Raw genomic sequence first — 20,391 nt, forward strand, 5'->3', positions numbered from 1 at the left:
CATGCCTGTAATCCCAGCTACTTGGGAGGCTGAGGCAGAAGAATCGCTTGAACCTGGGAGGCAGAGGTTGCAGTGAGCTGATATCACACACTGCAGTCTAGCCTGGGCAACAGAGCAAGACTCCATCTCAAAAAAAAAAAAAAAGGCTGGGCATGGTGGCTCATGCCTGTAGTCCCAGCACTTTGGGAGGCTGAGGTAGGCGGACCACCTGAGGTCAGGAGTTCGAGGCTGGCAAAACATGGCAAAACCCCATCTCTACTAAAAATACAAAACTAGCCGAGCATGGTGGTTCATGCCTATATTCCCAGCTACCCAGGAGGCTGAGGCAGGAGAACTGCCTGAACCTGGGAGGTGAAGGTTGCAGTGAGCCAAAATTGTGCCATTGCACTCTAGCCTGGGCAAGAGTGAAACTCTCTCAAAGGAAAAAAAGAAAAGAAAAGAAACAAACCCAACCATGTAAAGTGTTTACCAGGGCGCCTGGCACACAGTAAGAGCTCAATAAATACTGTTGTTATTCCTGTTATTATTAATCACCCCTATGACTATCACTATTATTTATTCACTCAACAGATATTTACTGAGTACCTACTATGTGTCCCATATTATTCTGAGAATACAGTAGTGAACAAGATCATATAGGGCCAAGCACAGTGACTCATGCCTATAATCCCAGCACCTTGGGAGGCTGAGACAGGAGGATCATTTCAGGCCAGGAGTTCGAAACCAACCTTGGCAACATAGCGAGACCCTATCTCTACAAAAAATTTAAGAGTTAGCTGGGTGTGGTGGCACACACCTGTAGTCCCCAGCTACTTGGGAGGCTGAGGCCAGAGGATCCCTTGAGCCCAGGAGTTTGAGGCTGCAGTGAGCTATGATTGCACCAGTGCACTCCAGCCTGGGTGACAGAGAACTTCTCTCTAAAAAAAGAAAGGGGGGGGGGGGGGGCGGGTATGAGTGTGATGGCTCACACCTGTAATCCCAGCACTTTGGGAGGCTGAAGATGGAGGATCGCTTGAGTAAGTGAGTTTGAGACCAGCCTGGGCAACATGGTGAAACCTTGCCTCTACAAAAAATACAAATGGCATATGCCTGTGGTCCAAGCTACTTGGGAGGCTGAGGTGGGAGGATCACTTGAGCCCAGGAAGTTCAAGGCTGCAGTGAGCTATGATCACACCACTGCACCACTCCAGCCTAGGTGGCACAGTGAGACCCTGTCTCAAAAAAAAAAAAGGATTAATAGGGGCCCAACATTCAGGAAACTGACATGAGAGTGAGGAGAAAGATAAACTAGTAAAAAATTAATTTACATGAAAGTCTCAGACAGTGATATGTCATCTATAGATCCTAAGAGACCAGAGGAATGAGACAGCAGCTACAGAGAGATTCTGCAGGAGTCGGAAGGCACCTTAAGGAAGGTGCACAAGATGGGGAGCAGGTATAGGGATAAGCTGGTAGGTTAGACTCTGGAGAAAACAGGACTTAGAGGAGAGGGCTCCTGGGAGGTACCTGGTCCTACCTCTCTCTTGGCCCAGCCGTGGGGGCTGAGCCTCCTCAGGGACCCCTTCTGGGGGTCCGGCAGGTGACACAGGGCGGCTGGGCTGGGGGGTGCCCCCAGGACTGGGCTCTGTGCCCTTTTGCAGGGAACCTTCCGAATGGAAACTCTGGTTGCTGTTCTCATCTGTGGGAGCAAGAGCCGAGATGGTTGGCCTGAGATCCCTAATACACTCCTTCAGTCCCCACAGCCCTCCGCATTTCAGGATCCCTACCTACCATTGAGATCCAGCAGGATGAGAGGGCCACCCCCTCGGGGACTGGCGCCCCTGCCCCGACGTTCCCGGCCACGGGATCTCTCTGCCCCGCCACCTGCCCGCCTTCGCTCCTGGGGGTTAGAGGATTAGGGTCAGAGCTCTTGGAAAGCCCCACCATACACCTAAGGAAACTGAGGCACTGAGAAGCAAAAGGGCTCGAACTCAGGGTGTGGAACAGAAAACAGGGAAAAAGGGGAGGAGCTGCTAATGATGGTTCCCATCTGTCTGTTCTGCTGCATCTGAGGTCTCTGGGAGCTGGAGGTAGAGGTCAGGGTGGGGAGGAGCTTGCCTGAGGTTGCACAGATGCAGGGCCTTGTGGGAATGGGGGTTGCTCACCTCCTCCTGGGGGTCCACCACTGGCACCCACTTGAAGATACGAAGGGAAGTGTCGCCCACAGTCACCCATCGCTTCTCCCTGTGGGAGGGTGGGGGACTGGGTCAGAGAGGCCTGAGGGGAGACCCACCCCCCCCCAGGAGCCGGACACATCTGGGGGTACCTGCAGAGGTTGGGGAGGCACAGGAGGGTAGCAACAGTTTTGCTAATGGGGCATAGTTACATGGAGAAAGAGAGCCCTGCAAACCGCAGGGCACAGGCAGTGGGTGCCTCTAGAGAGAGGATATGATTTGGGGCCCTGGCTCTGCGGACCCCTGGGGCACACACGGGGGGCGTGGCTATGGGCCTGGCCCGGGATCAGAGATCTGCAGATCTCGGGGCGCACTTGCAGAAGGAGTGTCAAAGCTTTAGGGGGCGGGGCACAAACGGGGGCTCCCGCTCTGGGAGGGCACGACTGGGGACCACGCTTTGTAGACCCCCAGGAGTAGCCAGGGGAACGGGTACAGAGCCCTGTGGATCCCGAGCAAAGCTAGTGGGCGGGGATACAGCGAACACCGGGGCCCAGAGCTGGCGAGGGCAGCTTAGACGCCTTAGGTGGTGGTGGTCCCGCCGTGTCCCGTCCCTGGCCCCCGGGCAGCGCTCACCATCTCCGGACCTTCTCGATGGTCGCCATCACCTTCTTGATGTCATCCTTGGCCCGGCTCCGGGTCTCGGCCCGTACGGTCCGGCCGGCCATGCTGGCGGGGCTGGGGCCGGAGCCGAGCCCGCGGCGGGGCCGCCTCCCGTCCGGCGGGCTCAGGCTCGGCGCCAGGCCCGGGCGCCGCGCTCTCGGCCTGCCGTCCCCCCGGGAGTTGGCCGCGCCCTCTCTCGTCCCCAACGCCTCCGCGAGTCCCCGCCCCGTTTCCTGCCGCCGTGCCCCGCCCCGGCCCGTCCCCGGAGCGGCCCGGTGGCGCGGGCGGCCAGAGCCCAGGCCTGGAAGCCCGGCCGGCCCCGCCCCGACCCGGGCCCGCCCCCTCGGAGTGCCTGGACGCGCAGCGCCCCCTGCCCGCCGTCGAGAGCGGGAGTTGGGTACTGCTCGGCGGCCGGACGCGCGAGGCAGGGCTGAGGCGGTGCGCTCAGACCACGTGGGCGCGGGGTGCTCGAGAGGTTCTGTGTCCTGGGGTGCGTGCGCCGCGGTGGGTGTCCACGAAATGCTGTGTGTGGAGTGCGTGCGTGTGTCCGCCCTCGCCAGGCTCTCGGTCTACACCGCCCAACACTCATTCATCCATTCATTCAACAGTCCTGTTAACTGAGCGCCAATTACGCGCCAGGCGCTGCGAATACGAGTAGGTCTCTACCCACCAGAATGGCTAAAGTGAAAAAGACCGCACCATGTGGAGGCGCGAAAGTAGAGCGACTGAACCTCTCTTGTATTTCTGGGGGAGTGTAAATTGGTAGAGACGTTTTGAGAACTGGCAGTTTTCTAGTGAAGCCGAACATATGCCACCTCTGTGATCCAGCAATTCCACTCCAAGGCTGTCAACACCCAGCAGAAATGTGTAGGTGTGAGCACCAAGAGGGTGCATGGGAACGTTCAGAGCCCTTTCATAACAGCCCCAAACTGGAAATAACCCATCAACAGAATGGAAAATGAATGATGCCCTACTCATTACCATGCACATAGACACAGCAACGGGAGTGACATGCCCGGCTACACCCAGCAACATAGACAAGTCGCATGACGAAATCTTGAGTGACAGAAGCCAAATACAACAGTACATACTAGATGGTTCCAGGTGTATTACGTTCAGAACCAGACAAAACTAATTTAAAGTGCACCAAAGTCAAGATAGTGGTCGCCCTTAGGATTGGGAGCGGATGAGGGGAGAGCTTCTGGGAGCTGATCCAGTTCTGTTGTGTGATCCGGTGCTGGTTCCCTGGGCATATGTACTCTGTGAAAATCCATCACATGACTTAAATAAAATGTGCATTAGTTAAAGAAAGTGAGTGTGTCTTGGTTGACTTTATTTGAGGCTGGCTTGTCAGCAGATAAGACCATGTCAAAATTTGTGCTGCTCTGTGTGTGTGTGTGTGTGTGTGTGTGTGTGTGTGTATTTCAAGATGTGCCTGTTGTGTCTGTGAGTTTGGGCGTGACCATGTCCCGAGGTTAAGGGTATAAGGGGTTAGGAGCATGGTTAGGACAGCATTTTTTGAGCCAAGCTGCTTAGGTAAAATCCCAGCTGCGCCACACCCAACTGTATTACCCTGAACAAGTCACTTCTCTCTATTCCGCATCTATAACATAGGAATTAGTTAATGTGTGTATAGCTCTTAGAACAGTTCCCAGCACATGGTAAATGCCCAATAACTATTTACGGTTAATGCACATGTGATTGTGGGCCCTACTAATCGTCTGGCTCAATTCCATCTACTGTGCCCTCTCCAGTTAAACTCTTTCTTCCTTTATTCCAGCATTGTCTGCTCACGGCAACACACACACCCACTCACACGCACACGCACACACACACGCACGCGCACATGCATGCACACGCGCACACCTGCACCCTCACACCACATCCACTCGCACACACGCACGCTCATACGCACACACATCCGCACGCATGCACGCACGCAGACACACGCACGCGCACGCACACACACGGGCCTCCTCCCAGTCTTCACTCACAAACCGCATTAGCTGCTATTGTCTATGGGCTTCCCCAACAGACCGCGAGCCCCTCGGGGGGGCCAGAAACCAAGTATGATCATCCCTATGTGCCTTCCTTTCAGTCTACACCAGGTTAATGGGGTTGATGCGTGGGTGTGACTTCCTGTCCAGGTCTCTGAAGCTTGTTCTTCTGGGGGGCGTGTGTGTGTGATTCTGTTACTAGGCCTGCTAAGGAGAGGAGAGTAGTGTATCTGTCTCCTTTCTGGTGGTTGTATGTCTGGACAAGCGTGCCCCGAGCCTGACGGCCCCTATTGTGGCCTCTCTCACAGGCCGCGCCCCAGACTACAGAGAGGGCCTGCGCATTCCTGTCCTGCCAGTCCGGCTGTTCCCTCTCCTGTCTCCTCACCTTTCCCACCAAAGCAGCCCCTGCCTCAAGTCCCAGCCTGAGCCCACGGCAGGACACTGGGCTGCCTTCCAGGCGCTGACACCCCCCGCCCTGAGGTCCTGTCCACCCGGCGGACAACTTGCCTCCCAGCTCGGGCCCCTTCCCCTACTAGGCCCCACGGGCGAGGAACTGAGCTCAGGGCCAAGGAATCCTGTCTGAAAAGGGGGGGTAGGGTGAAATGTTTGGGGTCTGGGCTCTGATTGGCTGCGCCCGGGCCACGCCCCCAGCCCTTTCCCCTTTCTCCCCCTTCCAAAGGGGGGCGTGGAGGGAGCCGGGATCAGCCAGGGGCCAGCATGAGCCGGAGGGAGGGAAATCTGGGTAAGGGGCTGAGGGACCGGACGCCGGGTCGCTGAGGGCCGCAGGAGTCAGAGGGGTTGGGAGCTGGGGGTCTGGGTCTCCGCCACCCCCGGGGCCAGGAGGGGAGCGGCCTTGGCGGGGAAGAGCAGGGCTCCGGTGTCAGGTAACGAGCGAGCGGGTGAGTTGTGAGAAACGACAGGCGCTAGGGTTTAGAGGAGGCCTGGGGCTGAGGTTTCAGGGACTTGGGCTCAGGACTTAGATCAGCGGTTCGAGTACACTCATGGGGAGGACTGGGGTCGGGGCTGGGGCAGGACCCCTGCGTCCACTGAGTCTCGGGAAAGAATCAGAGCTGGGGACTGGAGGAAGGGGTAGAGTAAGGAAAGGCAGTCTTGGAGTCACAGGAAGTAGTAAGTGACAACAGGAGACGAAAGTCTGGGCTGCTGAGGATCGCGACTGGTGCTGGGAAACTGGCGCGGGGTGGGGGCGGGGCGGGGCACCGGGTCACTACATTCCCCAGCGCGCATCTGGAGCGCGCTGTGCGTTTCGGGAAATGGAGTCCCTCCCGGGGCGCCAGACACTGGCTCTTGCGGACCTTGATTCGCTGACTAGCCAGGCCAGCGCCTCGCACGGAAGGGGCATCAGGGAGAGAAATGGAAATGGACGTCAGTCTCCCTATCTGTAAAACAGGCCTTCAAGGCACCTTCCGATGTGAAGTTCTGTGCTTCGATAATGTCGAAGTCCACTAGCGGTCACTGAGTTGGAAATATGTAAGCCCTGTCCTCAAAGGGCTCTCAGGCTAAGGCAGATATACACAGAAAAGCCATTAAAAGAGCTACCCTGGAACTCATGCAAATGGCCTTAAGTCAAAGGAAGGAGTTCGTTTACAAAGGAGGAGTGATTCTGGAGGCTGCACTGCGGAGGCAGTACAGTCATGCACTGCATAACAACATTTGGTCAACAGGTGGACGGCGCAGACAATGGAGGTCCCACAAGATTATATGCACCTTTAGCCTGGGCAACATGGTGAAACCCTGTCTCTACAAAAAATATAAAAATTAACTGGGCGTGGTGGCACATGCCTATAGTCCCAGCTACACAGGAGACTGAGGCGGGAGGATCACTTGAGCTCAGGAGGTCCAGGCTGCAGTGAGCCAAGATTGTACCACTGCACCCCATCCTGGGTGAAAGAGCGAGACTCTGTCTTTCTCTCTCTCTCTCTCTCTCCCTGTGTGTGTGTGTGTGTGTGTGTATATATATATATATATATGTATATATATATTTTTTTTTTTTTTGAGATGGAGTCTCGCTCTGTCGCCCAGGCTGGGGTGCAGTGGCCGGATCTCAGCTCACTGCAAGCTCCGCCTCCCGGGTTTACGCCATTCTCCTGCCTCAGCCTCCCAAGTAGGTAGCTGGGACTACAGGCGCCCGCCACCTCGCCCGGCTAGTTTTTTTTTTTTTCCACTTTTTAGTAGAGACAGGGTTTCACCGTGTTAGCCAGGATGGTCTCGATCTCCTGACCTCCTGATCCACCCGTCTCGGCCTCCCAAAGTGCTGGGATTACAGGCTTGAGCCACCGCGCCCGGCCGTGTGTATATATATTGATGTATGTGTATATATATAATTTTCTGTATATATAATATATATAATTATATATTTATATATATGTGTGTGTGTATGTATGTATTTGTTCGTTTGTATTGAGATTAAGTCTAGCTCTGTTGCCCAGGCTGGAGTGTAGTGGCGCACCCTCAGCTCACTACAACCTCCACCTCCCGGGTTCAAGCGCTTCTCCTGCCTCAGCCTCCTGAGTACCTGGAATTACAGGTGCATGCCACCATGTCCAGCTAATTTTTTTTTTATTTTTTTTTTTGAGATGGAGTCTTGCTCTGTCGCCAGGCTGGAGTGCAGTGGCCTCGGCTCACTGCAACCTCTGCCTCCTGGGTTCAAGCGAGTCTCCTGCCTCAGCCTCCCAAGTAGCTTGGACTACAGGCACGTGCCACCAAGTCCAGCTAATTTTTTTTTGTATTTTTAGTAGAGACAGGGTTTCACCATGTTGGCCAGGATGGTCTTGATCTCTTGACCTCATGATCCGCCTGCCTCAGCCTCCCAAAGTGCTGGGATTACAGGCGTGAACCACTGCACCCAGCCATTTTTTTTCTTTTTTCTTTTTTTTTTGAGACAAAGTCTTGGTCTGTCACCCAGGCTGGAGGGCAGTGACCCGATCTCAGCTCACTGCAACCTCCGCCTCCCAGGTTCAAGCGATTCTCATGCCTCAGCCTCCCCGGTAGCTGGGATTACAGGCACCCACCACCATGCCTGACTAATTTTTGTATTTTTAGTAGAGACAAGGTTTCACTACACGGTCTCAAACTCCTGACTTCGCGTGATCCGCCCACCTCATCCTCCCAAAGTGCTGGGATTACAGGCGTGAGCCACTGAGCCCAATGCCTGGCTAATTTTTGTATTTTTAGTAGAAACAGGGTTTCACCATGTTGGCCAGGTTGGTCTCGAACTCCTGACCTCAAGTGATCTGCCCACCTCGGCCTCCCAAAGTGCTGGGATTACAGGCGTGAGCCACCCCGCCCAACCGATATATATTATATATAATAAAATACATACATATATATTTATTTTAACTGTAGCTTTTCTAGGTTTTTATTTATTTATTTATTTATTTATTTAGAGATAGGGTCTCACTCTGTTGCCCAGGCTGGAGTGCAGTGGCACACTCACAGTTCACTGCAGCCTCAACCTCCCGGGGTTCAAGTGATCCTCTCATCTCAGCCTCTCAAGTAGCTGGGACTACCCGCATGTGCCACTATGCCTAGCTTATTTTTGTATTTTTTGTAAAGATGGAGTTTCACTATATCGCCCAGGCTGGTCCCAAACTCCTGGGCTCAAACAATCTGCCTGCCTTGGCCTCCCAAAGTGCTGAGATTACAGACATCAGCAATCTCATCCGGCCCTTTTCTATGTTAAAATACACAAATACCACTGTGTTCCAGTTGCCTGCTGCACCGTAACATGCTGTCCAGGTCTGCAGCCTAGGAGCAATCAACTAACACCACATAGCCTGGGCGTGTAGCAGGCTGTACCACCTAGTTTTGTGTAAATACACTCTATGATGTTTGCACCACAATGAAATCGCCTAAGGATGCATTTCTCAGAATGTATCCCCATTGTTAAGCAAGGCATGACTGTCTTTGAATTTGGCTTTAATAGGATTTCAACAGTGATTTGGGGACAGGCAATACATTTCAGGTAGACCACCTGCTTGACAAAGATCTGGTGCCTCATTTCCCCTCAGTTGGAATGGGCCAGACCCTGATGGGGTCAGGAATGAAGAGCCAGCCTGGGAGAGGTGATCAATGAGCAGGAGTTTGGGCCATCCTCATTCCTTCCCCCTTTCCCACCAGAAGACCCCCAGGCTGATTCCTCAGTCTCACTTCTTCCCCACTTGGAGGCCAAGATCCGTCAGACACACAGCCTTGCGCACCTCCTCACCAAATACGCTGAGCAGCTGCTCCAGGAATATGTGAGTGGCAATGGGGGTTGGGGTGCCGGGGGCCGGGGGAATGGGAGCAGACATCACAGAGGTCCTCGATCACCCATTCTCTCAACCTCATTTTCCAGCTGTGGAAATCAGGGCTCCTGAGAGGGACAGCAACTTGCCCCTGGCCACACAGCAAATTGGAAGAGGACCCTGTCTGTGACCCAGATGCCACTCTGTCCTCTCCAGCTTGGAGACACCCTCCTCAGTGCTTTGTTTTTGAGACGAGGCCTCACTCTGTCGCCCAGGCTGGAGTGCAGTGGTGCCATTATGGCTTACTGCAGCCTCAACCTCCTGGGCTCAAGCAATCCCCACCATGCCTGGGTAATTTTTTCATTATTTTGTAGAGGCAGGGTCTTGCTATATTGCCCAGGCTGGTCTTGAACTCCTGGGCTCAAGTGACCTTGGTGCTTTAAGTCAGAGGTAGCCAGGTAGCCTAGGGCAGTGAGGAGAACTCTGATCTGTATCTCAGAAAACCGAGGTTCTAGGCTCTGTGTGACCTTGACACCTCCCCTCCATGGGCCTTGGACTCTCCCCAACAGTAAAAGGAGGCAGCTAAATAAGATTAACTGTGAACTCTCCCATCTGGGATATTCAGGGAAGCCAAGAAGAGGTTCCAATCTGGAGCAACAATTATCCCAAGAGGGCACTTTTACAGAAGACAGGGATCTGCTGACATCTTTAGTTGGACAGAGGACCCTGCCCAAGGAAACAAGATAATTCCCTAAATTACCCTCGTGTAGTGAAGGGAGGATATAGCTTTGAATCAGACTGTAGGTCTGCCAACTTGTTAACTGTGAGCTTGGGCAGTAACAATAACATTAAAAATAATAATGTAACAACTATGACAGCGGATAGTGGGAGGATAGTGGCATAATAGAACTAGCTTTGGGCTGGGCACATTGGCTCATGCCTGTAATCCCAGTGCTTTAGGAGGCTGAGGCAGGAGGATTGTTTGAGTTCAGGAGTTTGAGACCAGCCTGGGTAACACAGTGAGCCCTCATCTCTTAAAAAAAAAAAAAAAGAAAAGAAAAGAAAAGAAAAAGAAAAAAATAGCCAGGCATGGTGGTGCATGCCTGTGGTTCCATCTACTCAGGAGGCTGAGTGGGGAGGATTGCTTGAGCCCTGGAGGCTGTGTGATCAAACCATCGCTCTCCACCCTTGACGACAGTGTGAGACCCCATCTATTTAAAACAAACAAAACTAACTTTGTACTGCTATGAACTTTGGTTCAAATTCCAGCTCTGCCACTTCCTAGGGTAAGTCACTATAGTCACTGTATGTCCAGCCCGACTTTTCTTTTCTTTTTTTGAAACGGAGTTTCACTCTTGTGGCCCAGGTTGGAGTGCAATGGTGAGATCTCAGTTCACTGCAACCTCCTCCCCCCAGGTTCAAGGGATTCTTCTGCCTTAGCCTCCCGAGTAGCTGGGATTATAGTCACCCACCACCACATCTGGCTAATTTTTGTATTTTTAGAGATGGGGTTTCACCATGTTGGCCAGGTGGGTCTTGAACTCCTGACTTCAGGTGATGTGCCCACGTCGGCCTCCCAAAGTGCCTGGATCACAGGTGTGAGTCACCATGCCCAGCCCCACCTTTATCTTTCATTTGTTCACTCATATGATGTTGATTCATTGAACCCCTGCTCAATGCAGGTACAGAGGTTGAGGAGGATAGGGAAGGGAATGAAGCCCCCTTGGCCTCTGGACTATCTTATGTGATTTCCATGAAGACAGGACAGGAAGCTCCCCCATTCATTGTACAGATGAGAAGACTGAGGCTCAGAGAAGGGAAGTGGTTTTGCCCCAAACTGCACAGCTAGTAAGTGGTGAAGATAGGATTGGACCTCTGGTCTGTAAGGTAACTTTAACAAAAGGGCTGACATTTTTATTGAACTCTTCCTGGGGCCAGGCCCTGTCTTGAACACTTGACATGGTCATAACTGCCTTATGACGTTGCTGCTGTTATTAGGTCCTGTTTATTTATTTATTGAGACAGGGTCTGACTCTCACCCAGGCTGGAGGGCAGTGGTGCCATCATAGCTCACTGAAGCCTTGACCTCCTGGGCTCAAGCAATCCTCCCACCTCAGCCTCAGCCTCCGGAATAGCTGGGACTACAGACATGCGCCACCACACCCGCTATTTCTTTTTTATTTTATTTATTTATTTTTAGAGCTGGGGTCTTGCTATGTTGCCTAGGCTGGTCTCGAACCCCTGGGCTCAAGTGATTCTCCCACCTTGGCCTCCCAAAGTGCTGACCTAAACTGGCCCAGCCTGGGTCCAGTTTAGGGAGGAAGAAACAGGCATTGGTGTCAAGCGCATGCCACTTTGTTTTGCCCTAAACAGAGCAGCTCTGTTAGGAAGGATTATCATCTGCAAGATGAGGAAACTGAGGCCCCCAGAGAGCGGGCTGGAGAACCCAGTTAACAGCACCCAGCCGGTGCTCCGGGGCCCCGCTGACCCGCCGGCCGTGTCTCCGCAGGTGCAGCTCCAGGGAGACCCCTTCGGGCTGCCCAGCTTCTCACCGCCGCGGCTGCCGGTGGCCGGCCTGAGCGCCCCGGCTCCGAGTCACGCCGGGCTGCCGGTGCACGAGCGGCTGCGGCTGGACGCGGCGGCGCTGGCCGCGCTGCCCCCGCTGCTGGACGTAGTGCGCCGCCGCCAGGCCGAGCTGAACCCGCGCGCGCCGCGCCTGCTGCGCCGCCTGGAGGACGCGGCGCGCCAGGCCCGGGCCCTGGGCGCCGCCGTAGAGGCCTTGCTGGCCGCGTTGGGCGCCGCCAATCGCGGGCCCCGGGCCGAGCCCCCCACCGCCACCGCCTCTGCCGCCTCCGCCGCCGGGGTCTTCCCAGCCAAGGTGCTGGGACTCCGCGTGTGCGGCCTCTACCGCGAGTGGCTGAGCCGCACCGAGGGCGACCTGGGCCAGCTGCTGCCCGGGGGCCCGGCCTGAGCGCGGCGGGGCAGCTCGTGCAGCCTCCCTCCTCTGGGCTCCGTTTCTCTCTCTGCTTCTTTGTCTTTCTCTGCCGCTTTCGGTGTTTGTCTGCTCTTAACTGTCTCCGTTGCCTTGGCCTTCTTTGCTTTTTGTGGGGGAGAAGGAGGGGAGGGGCAGGGTCTCAGTCTGTCGCCCAGGCTGGAGTGCAGTGGCACGATCCCAGCACTGCAACCTCAACCTCCTGGGCTCAAGCCATCCTCTCGCCTCAGCCTCCCCAGCAGCTGGTACTACAGGCACACGCCACCACAGCCGGCTAATTTTTTATTTTATTTTTTGTAGAGACGAAGTTTCGCCATGTTGCCCAGGCTGATCTTGAACCCCTGGGCTCAAGCGATCCTCCCGCTTCAGCCTCCCTAAGTGCTTGGATTGCAGGCGTGAGCCACTGTCCCGGCCTCTCTTTGCTTTGCCTGTCCCCTTCTCTTAACTCTTGGGCCCTCCACGTCTGCATGGTAACTCCGTCTGGATCTACCGTTTTCTCGCTCTCCCTCTTTCCTTGGGCCTGCCTCAGTTCCCTTTGGCCTCCCCCTTTACCCAGCTCTTGGGAGGTCTCTGTTTTTCTCCATCCCCACTTCCTGCCTCCCCGTGGCCCCCTGTGAGCTCATGTGTACATCTCAGCCTCATCTCAAGGAGGTGACACCTTGTCTCCCTGTCCCTGTCTGGCCGTCTCTCTGTGCTTCCCTGGCCAGGGGCGTGCCTGCTGGTCCTGTTGGGGGAAGGCTACTCCGCATCTCAGCCACCTTCCTCAGGCTCACTACACCCATATCCCCAGTCTCCCACACCCCATCCCTTTGGGCCTCAGCCCTGTCCCTTTGATGTCTTCCTTTCCTTCAGCCCCTCTGCCCTGTCCCTGCACACCTCCACTGCCTCCTACCAGATGTGGGGAGACAAAACAAGCAACACCTTAAAAGAGTTTTATTTCTGAAAATAAATTAATTTTTGTAAATAAAATGTTTAAAAATAAAAATGAAACTAAAGTTACCTGTATATATAGTTGTTGAAAATGGGGAGATAGCTTTAGGGAGAAAAGGACCATTGGGGTGCAGCCTGGTCACCCAGACATGCCCAAGAAGCACAGCAGTATAAATAGGAGGCTGACAGCCCCGGGCCAGTGGTGCCCTCTGCCAGCCCAGAACAGGAAGTGGATGTGTCCTAACAGGAAACAGATGTGATGCAGTCCTTAGTTCTTCAAGAATTGGGCTTCCGTGGATCAGGAAGTGAAGCCACTGAGGATGAGAAGTGGAAGAGTAGCCCCAGACAGACAGGCCAACGAGGGGAGCCAATGAGCTTCAGCAGGAAGACTGTCTGCTTAGAAAGGCAGGATCTTCATACAGGGAATGAGGTAGAGACAGGAAGGCAGTCCTGGCCGTCCCAAAATTACAAAAAGGGGAAGGTCTTCGGGAGAGCCTAGGAAGGGGACCAACTGTCCTCTCCCTGTAGAGTGACCGGTGAAGCCTCTTTGGAGAGATGCATCTTTCCAACCAGGAAGTGGACACCCAGTACCACTAGATGGGTAACCCATGGAATGGTATTCATGGAGATTGACCCAGACCTGGAAGGCAGGCCAGAGAACCTGGGCCAGAAGGCCCTGAAATAAGGAATTGAGGCCTGGCTCCCAGGAAATATTCCCAGACATGGCACCCAAGCCCCATCTGCTAGACAAGGTTTATCTCTTTTTCTAGCCCACAAGCAAGGCAGAAAAGAGGCCATTGTGAAAGAGGAAGTGCTGCAGCCTCTAACAGGCAGTCCTACCCCTCTATGCTGGGTACTTGGCCTTGAGCAGAGCCAAGTCCCTCACAGCTCGGTCTGTCCAGTGGCCATATTCCCGGGTCACCACGTAGCCTCGACATTTCCTCTCGAAGGCCGAGGCCCCAAAGGCGACAAGCCCTAGAGTATCCTCTTCTGGGGGCATTGGCAGCCCCAAAGCTGTCATGATGGCGGCCATGTTGCCCAGCAGGCCTTGGGCCCTGAGTCTTGCAGTCCCAAGCTGAGCCAGCAGGATGGGACTGCCAGGGTTCAGGTCACTCTGGTCGTCCCTCACGAGCTGGAGGTGCTGGGTCAAGGCCAGGAAGGCCCCCTGGGCAAGGCTCAGCCTTTCCCCGTCATCTAGGGCGCGCCAGGTCTTGAAGAAGGCAGTGGCAGGAGGCAGGCTGCTGAGCTGGAGCTCAGGGGCCGAGAAGCCAGGGTCACTAAAGGGGCTACCCTGGTACTGGAGCTGCAGGAGGGACAGAGAGAGACAGGAGTGAGGGGACGGGAGTGGTGCCTGGGACTCTGAATTCACGCCTGCCCACTGAGACTGGCTTCTTCCCAGGAGTTGTTATTTGCTGCGTCTCAGGGAGCTGCTGGGATGTCCTGACACAGGGCAAGGGCCCTAGGAGGCTCAGGTGTGTCATCCTCTGCATGCTAGCTATGCAACGTGGAGTCACAAGCTTCAGAAATTTCCACCTGGCAGTGTTAATATGAAGATTATAGGAAATAATATAAATAAAGCCCTTAGCAGGCCGGGCACGGTGGCTCACAGCTGTAATCCTGGCACTTTGGGAGGCCGAGGTGGGCAGATCACTTCAGGTCAGGAGTTTGAGACCAGCCTGGTTAACATGCTGAAACCCTGTCTCTAATAAAAATACAAAAATTAGCCAGCTGTGGCGGTGCATGCCTGCTGTGCCAGCTACTCGGGAGGCTGAGGCACGAGAATCGCTTGAACCCAGGAGGCAGAGGTTGCAGTCAGGTGAGATTGTACCACTGCACTCCAGCCTGGACGACAGAGTGAAACTCTAAAAAAAAAAAAAAGCACTTAGCACAGAGTCTAATATACAATACAGTATCTGATATACAATAAGGGTATGATAAGCCATCATTAATTAATAATATATTCATATTAATATCAATCGATGAACACTATGATTACATTATTTACTGTAATATTTTCTTTTATCATTTATTTATTTATTTATTTTTTTTTTATTTTTTATTTTTTTGAGACGGAGTCTCGCTCTGCCGCCCAGGCTGGAGTGCAGTGGCCGGATCTCAGCTCACTGCAAGCTCCGCCTCCCGGGTTCACGCCATTCTCCTGCCTCAGCCTCCCGAGTGGCTGGAACTACAGGCGCCCGCCACCGCGCCTGGCTAGTTTTTTTTTTTTGTATTTTTTAGTAGAGACGGGGTTTCACCATGTTAGCCAGGATGGTCTCGATCTCCTGACCTCGTGATCCGCCCGTCTCGGCCTCCCAAAGTGCTGGGATTACAGGCTTGAGCCACCACGCCCGGCCTATTTATTTATTTTGACACAGAGTTTTACTCTTGTTGCCCAGGCTGGAATGTAATGGCGCAATCTTGGCTTACTACAACCTCTGCCTCCCAAGTTCAAGCGATTCTCCGGCCTCAGCCCCCCAAGTAGCTGTGATTACAGGCACACGCCACACCACACCTGGCTAATTTTGTATTTTTAGTAGAGACCGGGTTTTACTATGTTGGTCGGGCTGGTCTCGAACTCCTGACCTCAGGTGACACACCTGTTTCAGCTTCCCAAAGTGCTAGGATTATAGGCACGAGCCACTATGCCCTGCCTACTGTAATATTTTAAACCAAGTATATTATTGACAATGTAGTTACAGCCTGGTAATCTTTTTTATTTATGGCATTTAGTTATGTTTGTTTATTTTATTTTATTTTATGTGTTTCCCGAAATGGAGTCTTGCTCTGTCACCCAGGCTGGAGTGCAATGGTGCGATCTCGGCTCACTGCAACCTCCGCCTCCCGGGTTCAAGCAATTCTCCTGCCTCAGCCTCCCGAGTTGCTGGGATTACAGGTGTGCGCCACGACGCCTGGCTAATTTTTATATTTTTAGTAGAGATGGAGTTTCACCATGTTGGCCAGGCTGGTCTCGAACTCCTTACCTCAAGTGGTCCACCCTCCTCAGCCCCCCAAAGTGCTGGGATTGCAGGTGTAAGCCTGGCCTGTTAATTTTATTACAATCATTAGTAAATACTTGTTAATATTATTACATTTAATTGAGAACCTTCCCCATCAAAGTTTTTATTTCCACAAAGTAAGATCGCCAGAATATTTTTTTTTTTTTTTCCTGTGAGACAGGGTCTCACTCTGTCACCCCGGCTAGAATGCAGTGGTGCATTCTGGCCTCACTGCAACCTCTGCCTCCCGGGTTCAAGAGATTCTTTTGCCTCAGCCTCTTGAGTAGCTGGGACTAAAGGCGTGTGCCATCACACCTGGCTAATTTTTGTATTTTTAGTGGAGAGGGGGTTTTGCCATGTTGGCCAGGCTGGTCTCGAACTACTGACCTCAGGTGATCTTCCCACCTCAGCCTTCCAAAGTGCTGGGATTATAGGTGTGAGCCACAGCCCCTGGCCCTGGGACCTTAGTGCACACTGATAGATGTCCTAACTGGCAGATTGCCTGGTCCCACACCCCCATTTTACAAGTGGAAAAACTGAGGCTCAGGGTGCCCAAGGCTGTCCAGGGAATAGTGACAGCTGTGGGACTAGAACCTAGGTCAAAAGGTTCAGTAACTTCACAGGGGCCAGATCTGGCCCAGAGAAAGAGCTCCAGATGTCAGGGGCTCCAGGGCCATGCAGATCGTGTAAGTTGCGAAGAAGACAGGACTATGATGCCAGGTGGGAGTTTTGACCAACGGTATCCCTGTGCCTGCTATGGAGAGGCATTCCACTCATATTCAAGCTTTGAACAGGAGATGTGTGGGCCAAACAAAAAAACAGCTGTGGGTCAGACTCAGACAGCAGGCTTCCAGCTTTAACTTCCAGATAGTGTGGGAGGCCATGGAAGGGGGAGGAAATTCCACAGACCTGGTTTCAGATCCTGGCACTGCCAGTTATTAGCTCTGTGACCTCGAGCAAATTATTACCCCCCTCTAAGACTCAGTTTCTTCATCTGTAAAATAGATTATAATTCCACCTCCTAGAACTGTTTGAAAAGTCAGTAAGAAAATGGAGGTAAAGGACAGGCACAGTGGCTCACGTCTGTAATCCCAGCACATTGGGAGGCTGAGGCAGGTGGATCAATTGAGGCCAGGAGTTCAAGACCAGCCTGGCCAACATGGTGAAACCCTGTCTCTACTGAAAATACAAAAATTAGCCAGGCATGGTGATATGCACCTGTAATCCTAGCTACTCGGGAGGCTGAGGGACAGGAATCACTTGAACCCGGGATGTGGACGTTGCAGTGAGCCAAGATCACACCACTGCAATCCAGCCTGGGTGACAGACACTGGGGATAGAGTTCCAAGCAGGCATGGGCCCAGGTAATCACTCAGCATGAATGGTGGGGAATTAAACGTGGCTGTGTGAAGCCCTTCTCTCTTGGTGTGTCCTTTGAACCCTGTCACAGTCCTGGGAGGTCAGCAAAGGCACGTTCAGCATCTCATTTTACAGATGAGGAAGCTGAGACCAAGAAAGGAAGAATGACTTGCCTAAGGTCACCCAGGCACTAGTGACATCAGTGGCAAGAGTGAGTGTGGCTCTAGTGAACACTAGAGTGTTACAGGCATCCCTGTCTCCTCGGGCCATGGAGGAGTCTTCTTCTGGACTTGCTCTGCTCACCCTACCCAGGGAGGCAGCGTCCCTCTCCCCTCGTCCCCTGCTCATGCCCCTTGTCACTCACGTAAGTCTGCAGCAGCATTGACGTGTTCTTCTGCATGTAGAGGGCCAGGCTATAGGCTTGACTGATGGGCTCAGCCGGGGAGATGGGGGCTGCTGAGCTGAGGGGTGGCGACAGCAGGGTCAGCAGGCAGAGGTGGGCTGGCGGAGGAAGTCAGAGGTCAGCACCATGGCCCCGACCCTGCCTCCGATTCATTCATTCATCTCCACAACTCAGGAAAAGGTCCCATCCCTTGTGGGCTACAGCGATCTTCCGTATCCAAGTCAGTGACGAACCCTCCTGCAGGTAGATTATTCCGGCCCAGAACACTCTGAACTCCAGGCTCATTGATTCAGCTACTTGACATTTTCACTTGAATATTAGTAAGCATCTCAAACCCAAAATATCCAGGGTTTAATTCTTGAATATTCCCCCCAAGCCCCTCCTCTCCCAGGCTCCCCTGTCTCAGGTAAGGGCATTTCCATTCTTCCAATTGTTCAGGCCAAAGTCATGGTGTGCTCTTTGATGCTTCATTTTTTTCTTACTCTGCACACCCAATCCCACAGGAAATCCTGCTAGCTCTATGCTTTAAAGGCAGCCAACGCAAGTGTGACTTTTTTCCTTCTTTCAGAGATGGTGTCTTGCTCTGTCACCCGGGCTGGAATACAGGGGTGTGATCATAACTCACTGCAGCCTCGAATTCCTGGGAGCAGGTGATCCTCCCACCTTCACCTCCCAAGTAGCTGGGACTACAGACCCATACCACCACACTCAGTTGATTTTTTAAATGTTTTGTAGAGACAGGATCTCGCTATGTTGCCCAGACTGGTCTCCAACTCCTGGCCTCAAGCAATCCTCATGCCTCGGCCTCCCAGAGTGCTGGGATTACAGGTGTGAGCCACTCCACCTGCTTATCTTAAATGTAAATAGATGCTGCCAAATTGTCCTTTCAAAGATCAGGTCCAAGCCGAGTGCAGTAGCTCACGCCTATAATCCCAATACTTTGGGAGGCCGAGGTGGGCGGACCACAAGGTCAGGAGTTTGAGACCAGCCAGGCCAATATGGTGAAACCCTGTCTCTACTAAAAATACAAAAAAATTAGCCAGGCGTGGTGGCAGGTGCCTGTAATCTCAGCTACTTGGAAGACTGAGGCAGGAGAATTGCTTGAACCTGGGAGGCAGAGGTTGCAGTGAGCCGAGATCAAGTCACTGCACTCCAGCCGGGGCAACACAGTGAGACTTCGTCTCAAAAAAAAAAAAAAAAAAAAAAAAGGCCAGGCACGGTGGCTTATGCCTGTAATCCCAGCACTTTAGGAGGCCAAAGCAGGCAGATCACAAGGTCAGGAGTTCGAGACTAGCCTTGCCCACATGGTGAAACCCCATCTCTCCTTATAATGCAAACTTAGCTGATGGTGTATGCCTGTAATCCCAGCTACTCAGGATGCTGAGGCAGGAGAATCGCTTGAACCCGGGAGGCAGAGGTTGCAGTAACCTGAGTTCGTGCCACTGCACTCTAGCCTGGGCAGTAGAGTGAGACTTCGTCTCAAAAAAAGAAAAAAAAGATCTGGTCCAGTCTATGTTCCCACCAACAGTGTGAGGCTCAGAGAGGAGGAGAATAACCTAAGGTCACCCCCCAGGAGCAACGGAGATGAGAGACAAACCCAGGGCGGCCTTCTTCATCCCCCTTTTCACATTCCTGAGTTCCCAGAGTTCAGGAGCAACTCAGAGAAGCCTGAGAGGGAAGACCATTTCACTCACTCATTTGACAAACTTCAGGCTTGCAGTGGTTCACACCTGCAATCCCAGCACTTTGGGAAGCCAAGGCAGGTGGATCACTTGAGGTCAGGAGTTCGAGACCAGCCTGGCCAACATGGTGAAACCCTGTCTCTACTACCAAAAGAAAAATTAGCCAGCTTTGGTGGCGGGCACCTGTAATCCCACCTACTCGGGAGGCTGAGGCAGGAGAATCACCACCTGAACCCAGGAGGCGGAGGTTGCAGTGAGCTAAGATCGTGCCACTGCACACCAGCCTGGGCAATGGAACAAAAACTCCATCTCAAAAAAAAAATAATTAGCGTAACCTGGTGTCGTGCACCTGTGGTCCCAGCTATTCAGGAGGCTGAGGCAGAAGGATTGCTTGAGCCCTGGAGTTTAAGGCTGCAATGAGCAAAGATTCTGCCACTGCACTCCAGCCTGGGCCACAGAGCAAGACCCTGTCTGAAAAAACAAACAAACCAACAAAAAAAGCCACAGTTAGATCACTACACCACTTTCTGTCACACTATCTTTACAGTTTTCTTATTACTAATAAGACACATGTATTGTGTGTCTGCAGAATGAAATTTCCATGAGGCCATGGATTTTTGTCTATTTGTTCACTGCTGTCTCCCCAGATGCTTCAAACAGTACCTAGCACATGAGAGGCATTCAATAAATATTTGTCAAATTAATGATGAAGGAAGCCTTGATGTGGGAGGATTTGGAGGTTTTCAGCAGGTGCAAAGAGAGCTAGACACCTGAGTCAGAAAGAGGAGGGGTTCTGTGGGTCCCCCCCCTTCGTGTGTCTCTGGGGCCTGGCGCCCCTGCCCCTCACTCACCCAGTGGACAGCTCATGCTCTTTCCTCGGCTTCCTCCTCTTTGCAGCCTCTGGGTCTTTCAGGACACCTGTCCTTCTGCCCCTCAGGTGTCTTTATACCTGGGGCTGAGCCCCAGGGCGGCCCA

General features: G+C 53.1%; 3 protein-coding genes across 12 annotated transcripts in view; 1 reads left to right on the forward strand and 2 right to left on the reverse strand.

Annotated features, from left to right (window-relative positions):
* The window catches only part of BCL7C (BAF chromatin remodeling complex subunit BCL7C), a 63,639-nt gene extending 60,527 nt beyond the window's left edge, over positions 1–3,112 (reverse strand). For 2 of the 6 annotated variants that reach the window (XM_073015314.1, XM_073015313.1), the window contains exons 1-5: positions 2,787–3,111; positions 2,145–2,223; positions 1,771–1,879; positions 1,517–1,678; positions 797–917 (exon numbers count right to left, since the gene is read on the reverse strand). In XM_073015314.1, coding sequence (XP_072871415.1) covers positions 797–917; positions 1,517–1,678; positions 1,771–1,879; positions 2,145–2,223; positions 2,787–2,878 — 563 coding nt within the window. In that variant the 5' untranslated portion in view covers positions 2,879–3,111. Of the gene's footprint in view, positions 1–796; positions 918–1,516; positions 1,679–1,770; positions 1,880–2,144; positions 2,224–2,786 lie in introns of all 6 variants that reach the window. The other 4 variants (XM_073015312.1, XM_007990268.3, XM_073015310.1 and 1 more) reach the window with 4 other exon arrangements.
* A 1,411-nt stretch (positions 3,113–4,523) lies between these two features.
* Positions 4,524–13,051, forward strand: CTF1 (cardiotrophin 1). Of its 5 annotated transcripts, none has more exons than XM_037989622.2 (4): positions 5,560–5,709; positions 8,948–9,066; positions 9,165–9,405; positions 11,564–13,051. In XM_037989622.2, the coding sequence occupies exons 3-4, from the start codon at positions 9,250–9,252 to the stop codon at positions 12,023–12,025; spliced, it is 618 nt and encodes a 205-aa protein (XP_037845550.1). In that variant the 5' UTR covers positions 5,560–5,709; positions 8,948–9,066; positions 9,165–9,249; the 3' UTR covers positions 12,026–13,051. The 5 variants fall into 5 exon arrangements, with proteins under 5 accessions (XP_007988493.1, XP_007988506.1, XP_007988514.1 ...); XM_037989624.2 differs by having other exon boundaries at positions 5,560–5,694; XM_007990302.3 differs by lacking the exons at positions 5,560–5,709; positions 9,165–9,405 and adding an exon at positions 4,524–4,880.
* Positions 13,052–13,820: 769 nt separating this feature from the next.
* Positions 13,821–20,391, reverse strand: LOC103231117 (cardiotrophin-2). Its single transcript, XM_007990287.3, has 3 exons — positions 20,268–20,391; positions 17,696–17,832; positions 13,821–14,279 (listed from the first exon to the last, which is right to left on the reverse strand). Exons 1-3 carry the CDS (start codon positions 20,281–20,283, stop codon positions 13,821–13,823), a joined length of 612 nt encoding a protein of 203 aa, XP_007988478.2. The 5' UTR covers positions 20,284–20,391.

Source organism: Chlorocebus sabaeus, chromosome 5 (assembly GCF_047675955.1).
Source record: "Chlorocebus sabaeus isolate Y175 chromosome 5, mChlSab1.0.hap1, whole genome shotgun sequence".
Classification (NCBI taxonomy): domain Eukaryota; kingdom Metazoa; phylum Chordata; class Mammalia; order Primates; family Cercopithecidae; genus Chlorocebus; species Chlorocebus sabaeus.

Bases quoted from the DNA above. Each gene is read 5' to 3' on its own strand.
- CTF1 (XM_007990302.3), top strand. From the start codon at position 4,832: ATGGGCTTCCCCAACAGACCGCGAGCCCCTCGGGGGGGCCAGAAACCA. The intron at 4,881-8,947 runs GTATGATCATCC...CTTTCCCACCAG, and splicing joins TCGGGGGGGCCAGAAACCAA to AAGACCCCCAGGCTGATTCC. The intron at 9,067-11,563 runs GTGAGTGGCAAT...GTGTCTCCGCAG, and splicing joins AGCAGCTGCTCCAGGAATAT to GTGCAGCTCCAGGGAGACCC.
- LOC103231117 (XM_007990287.3), bottom strand. The intron at 14,280-17,695 runs GTGAGTGACAAG...TCCCTCCTGCAG, and splicing joins CAATGCTGCTGCAGACTTAC to CTCCAGTACCAGGGTAGCCC.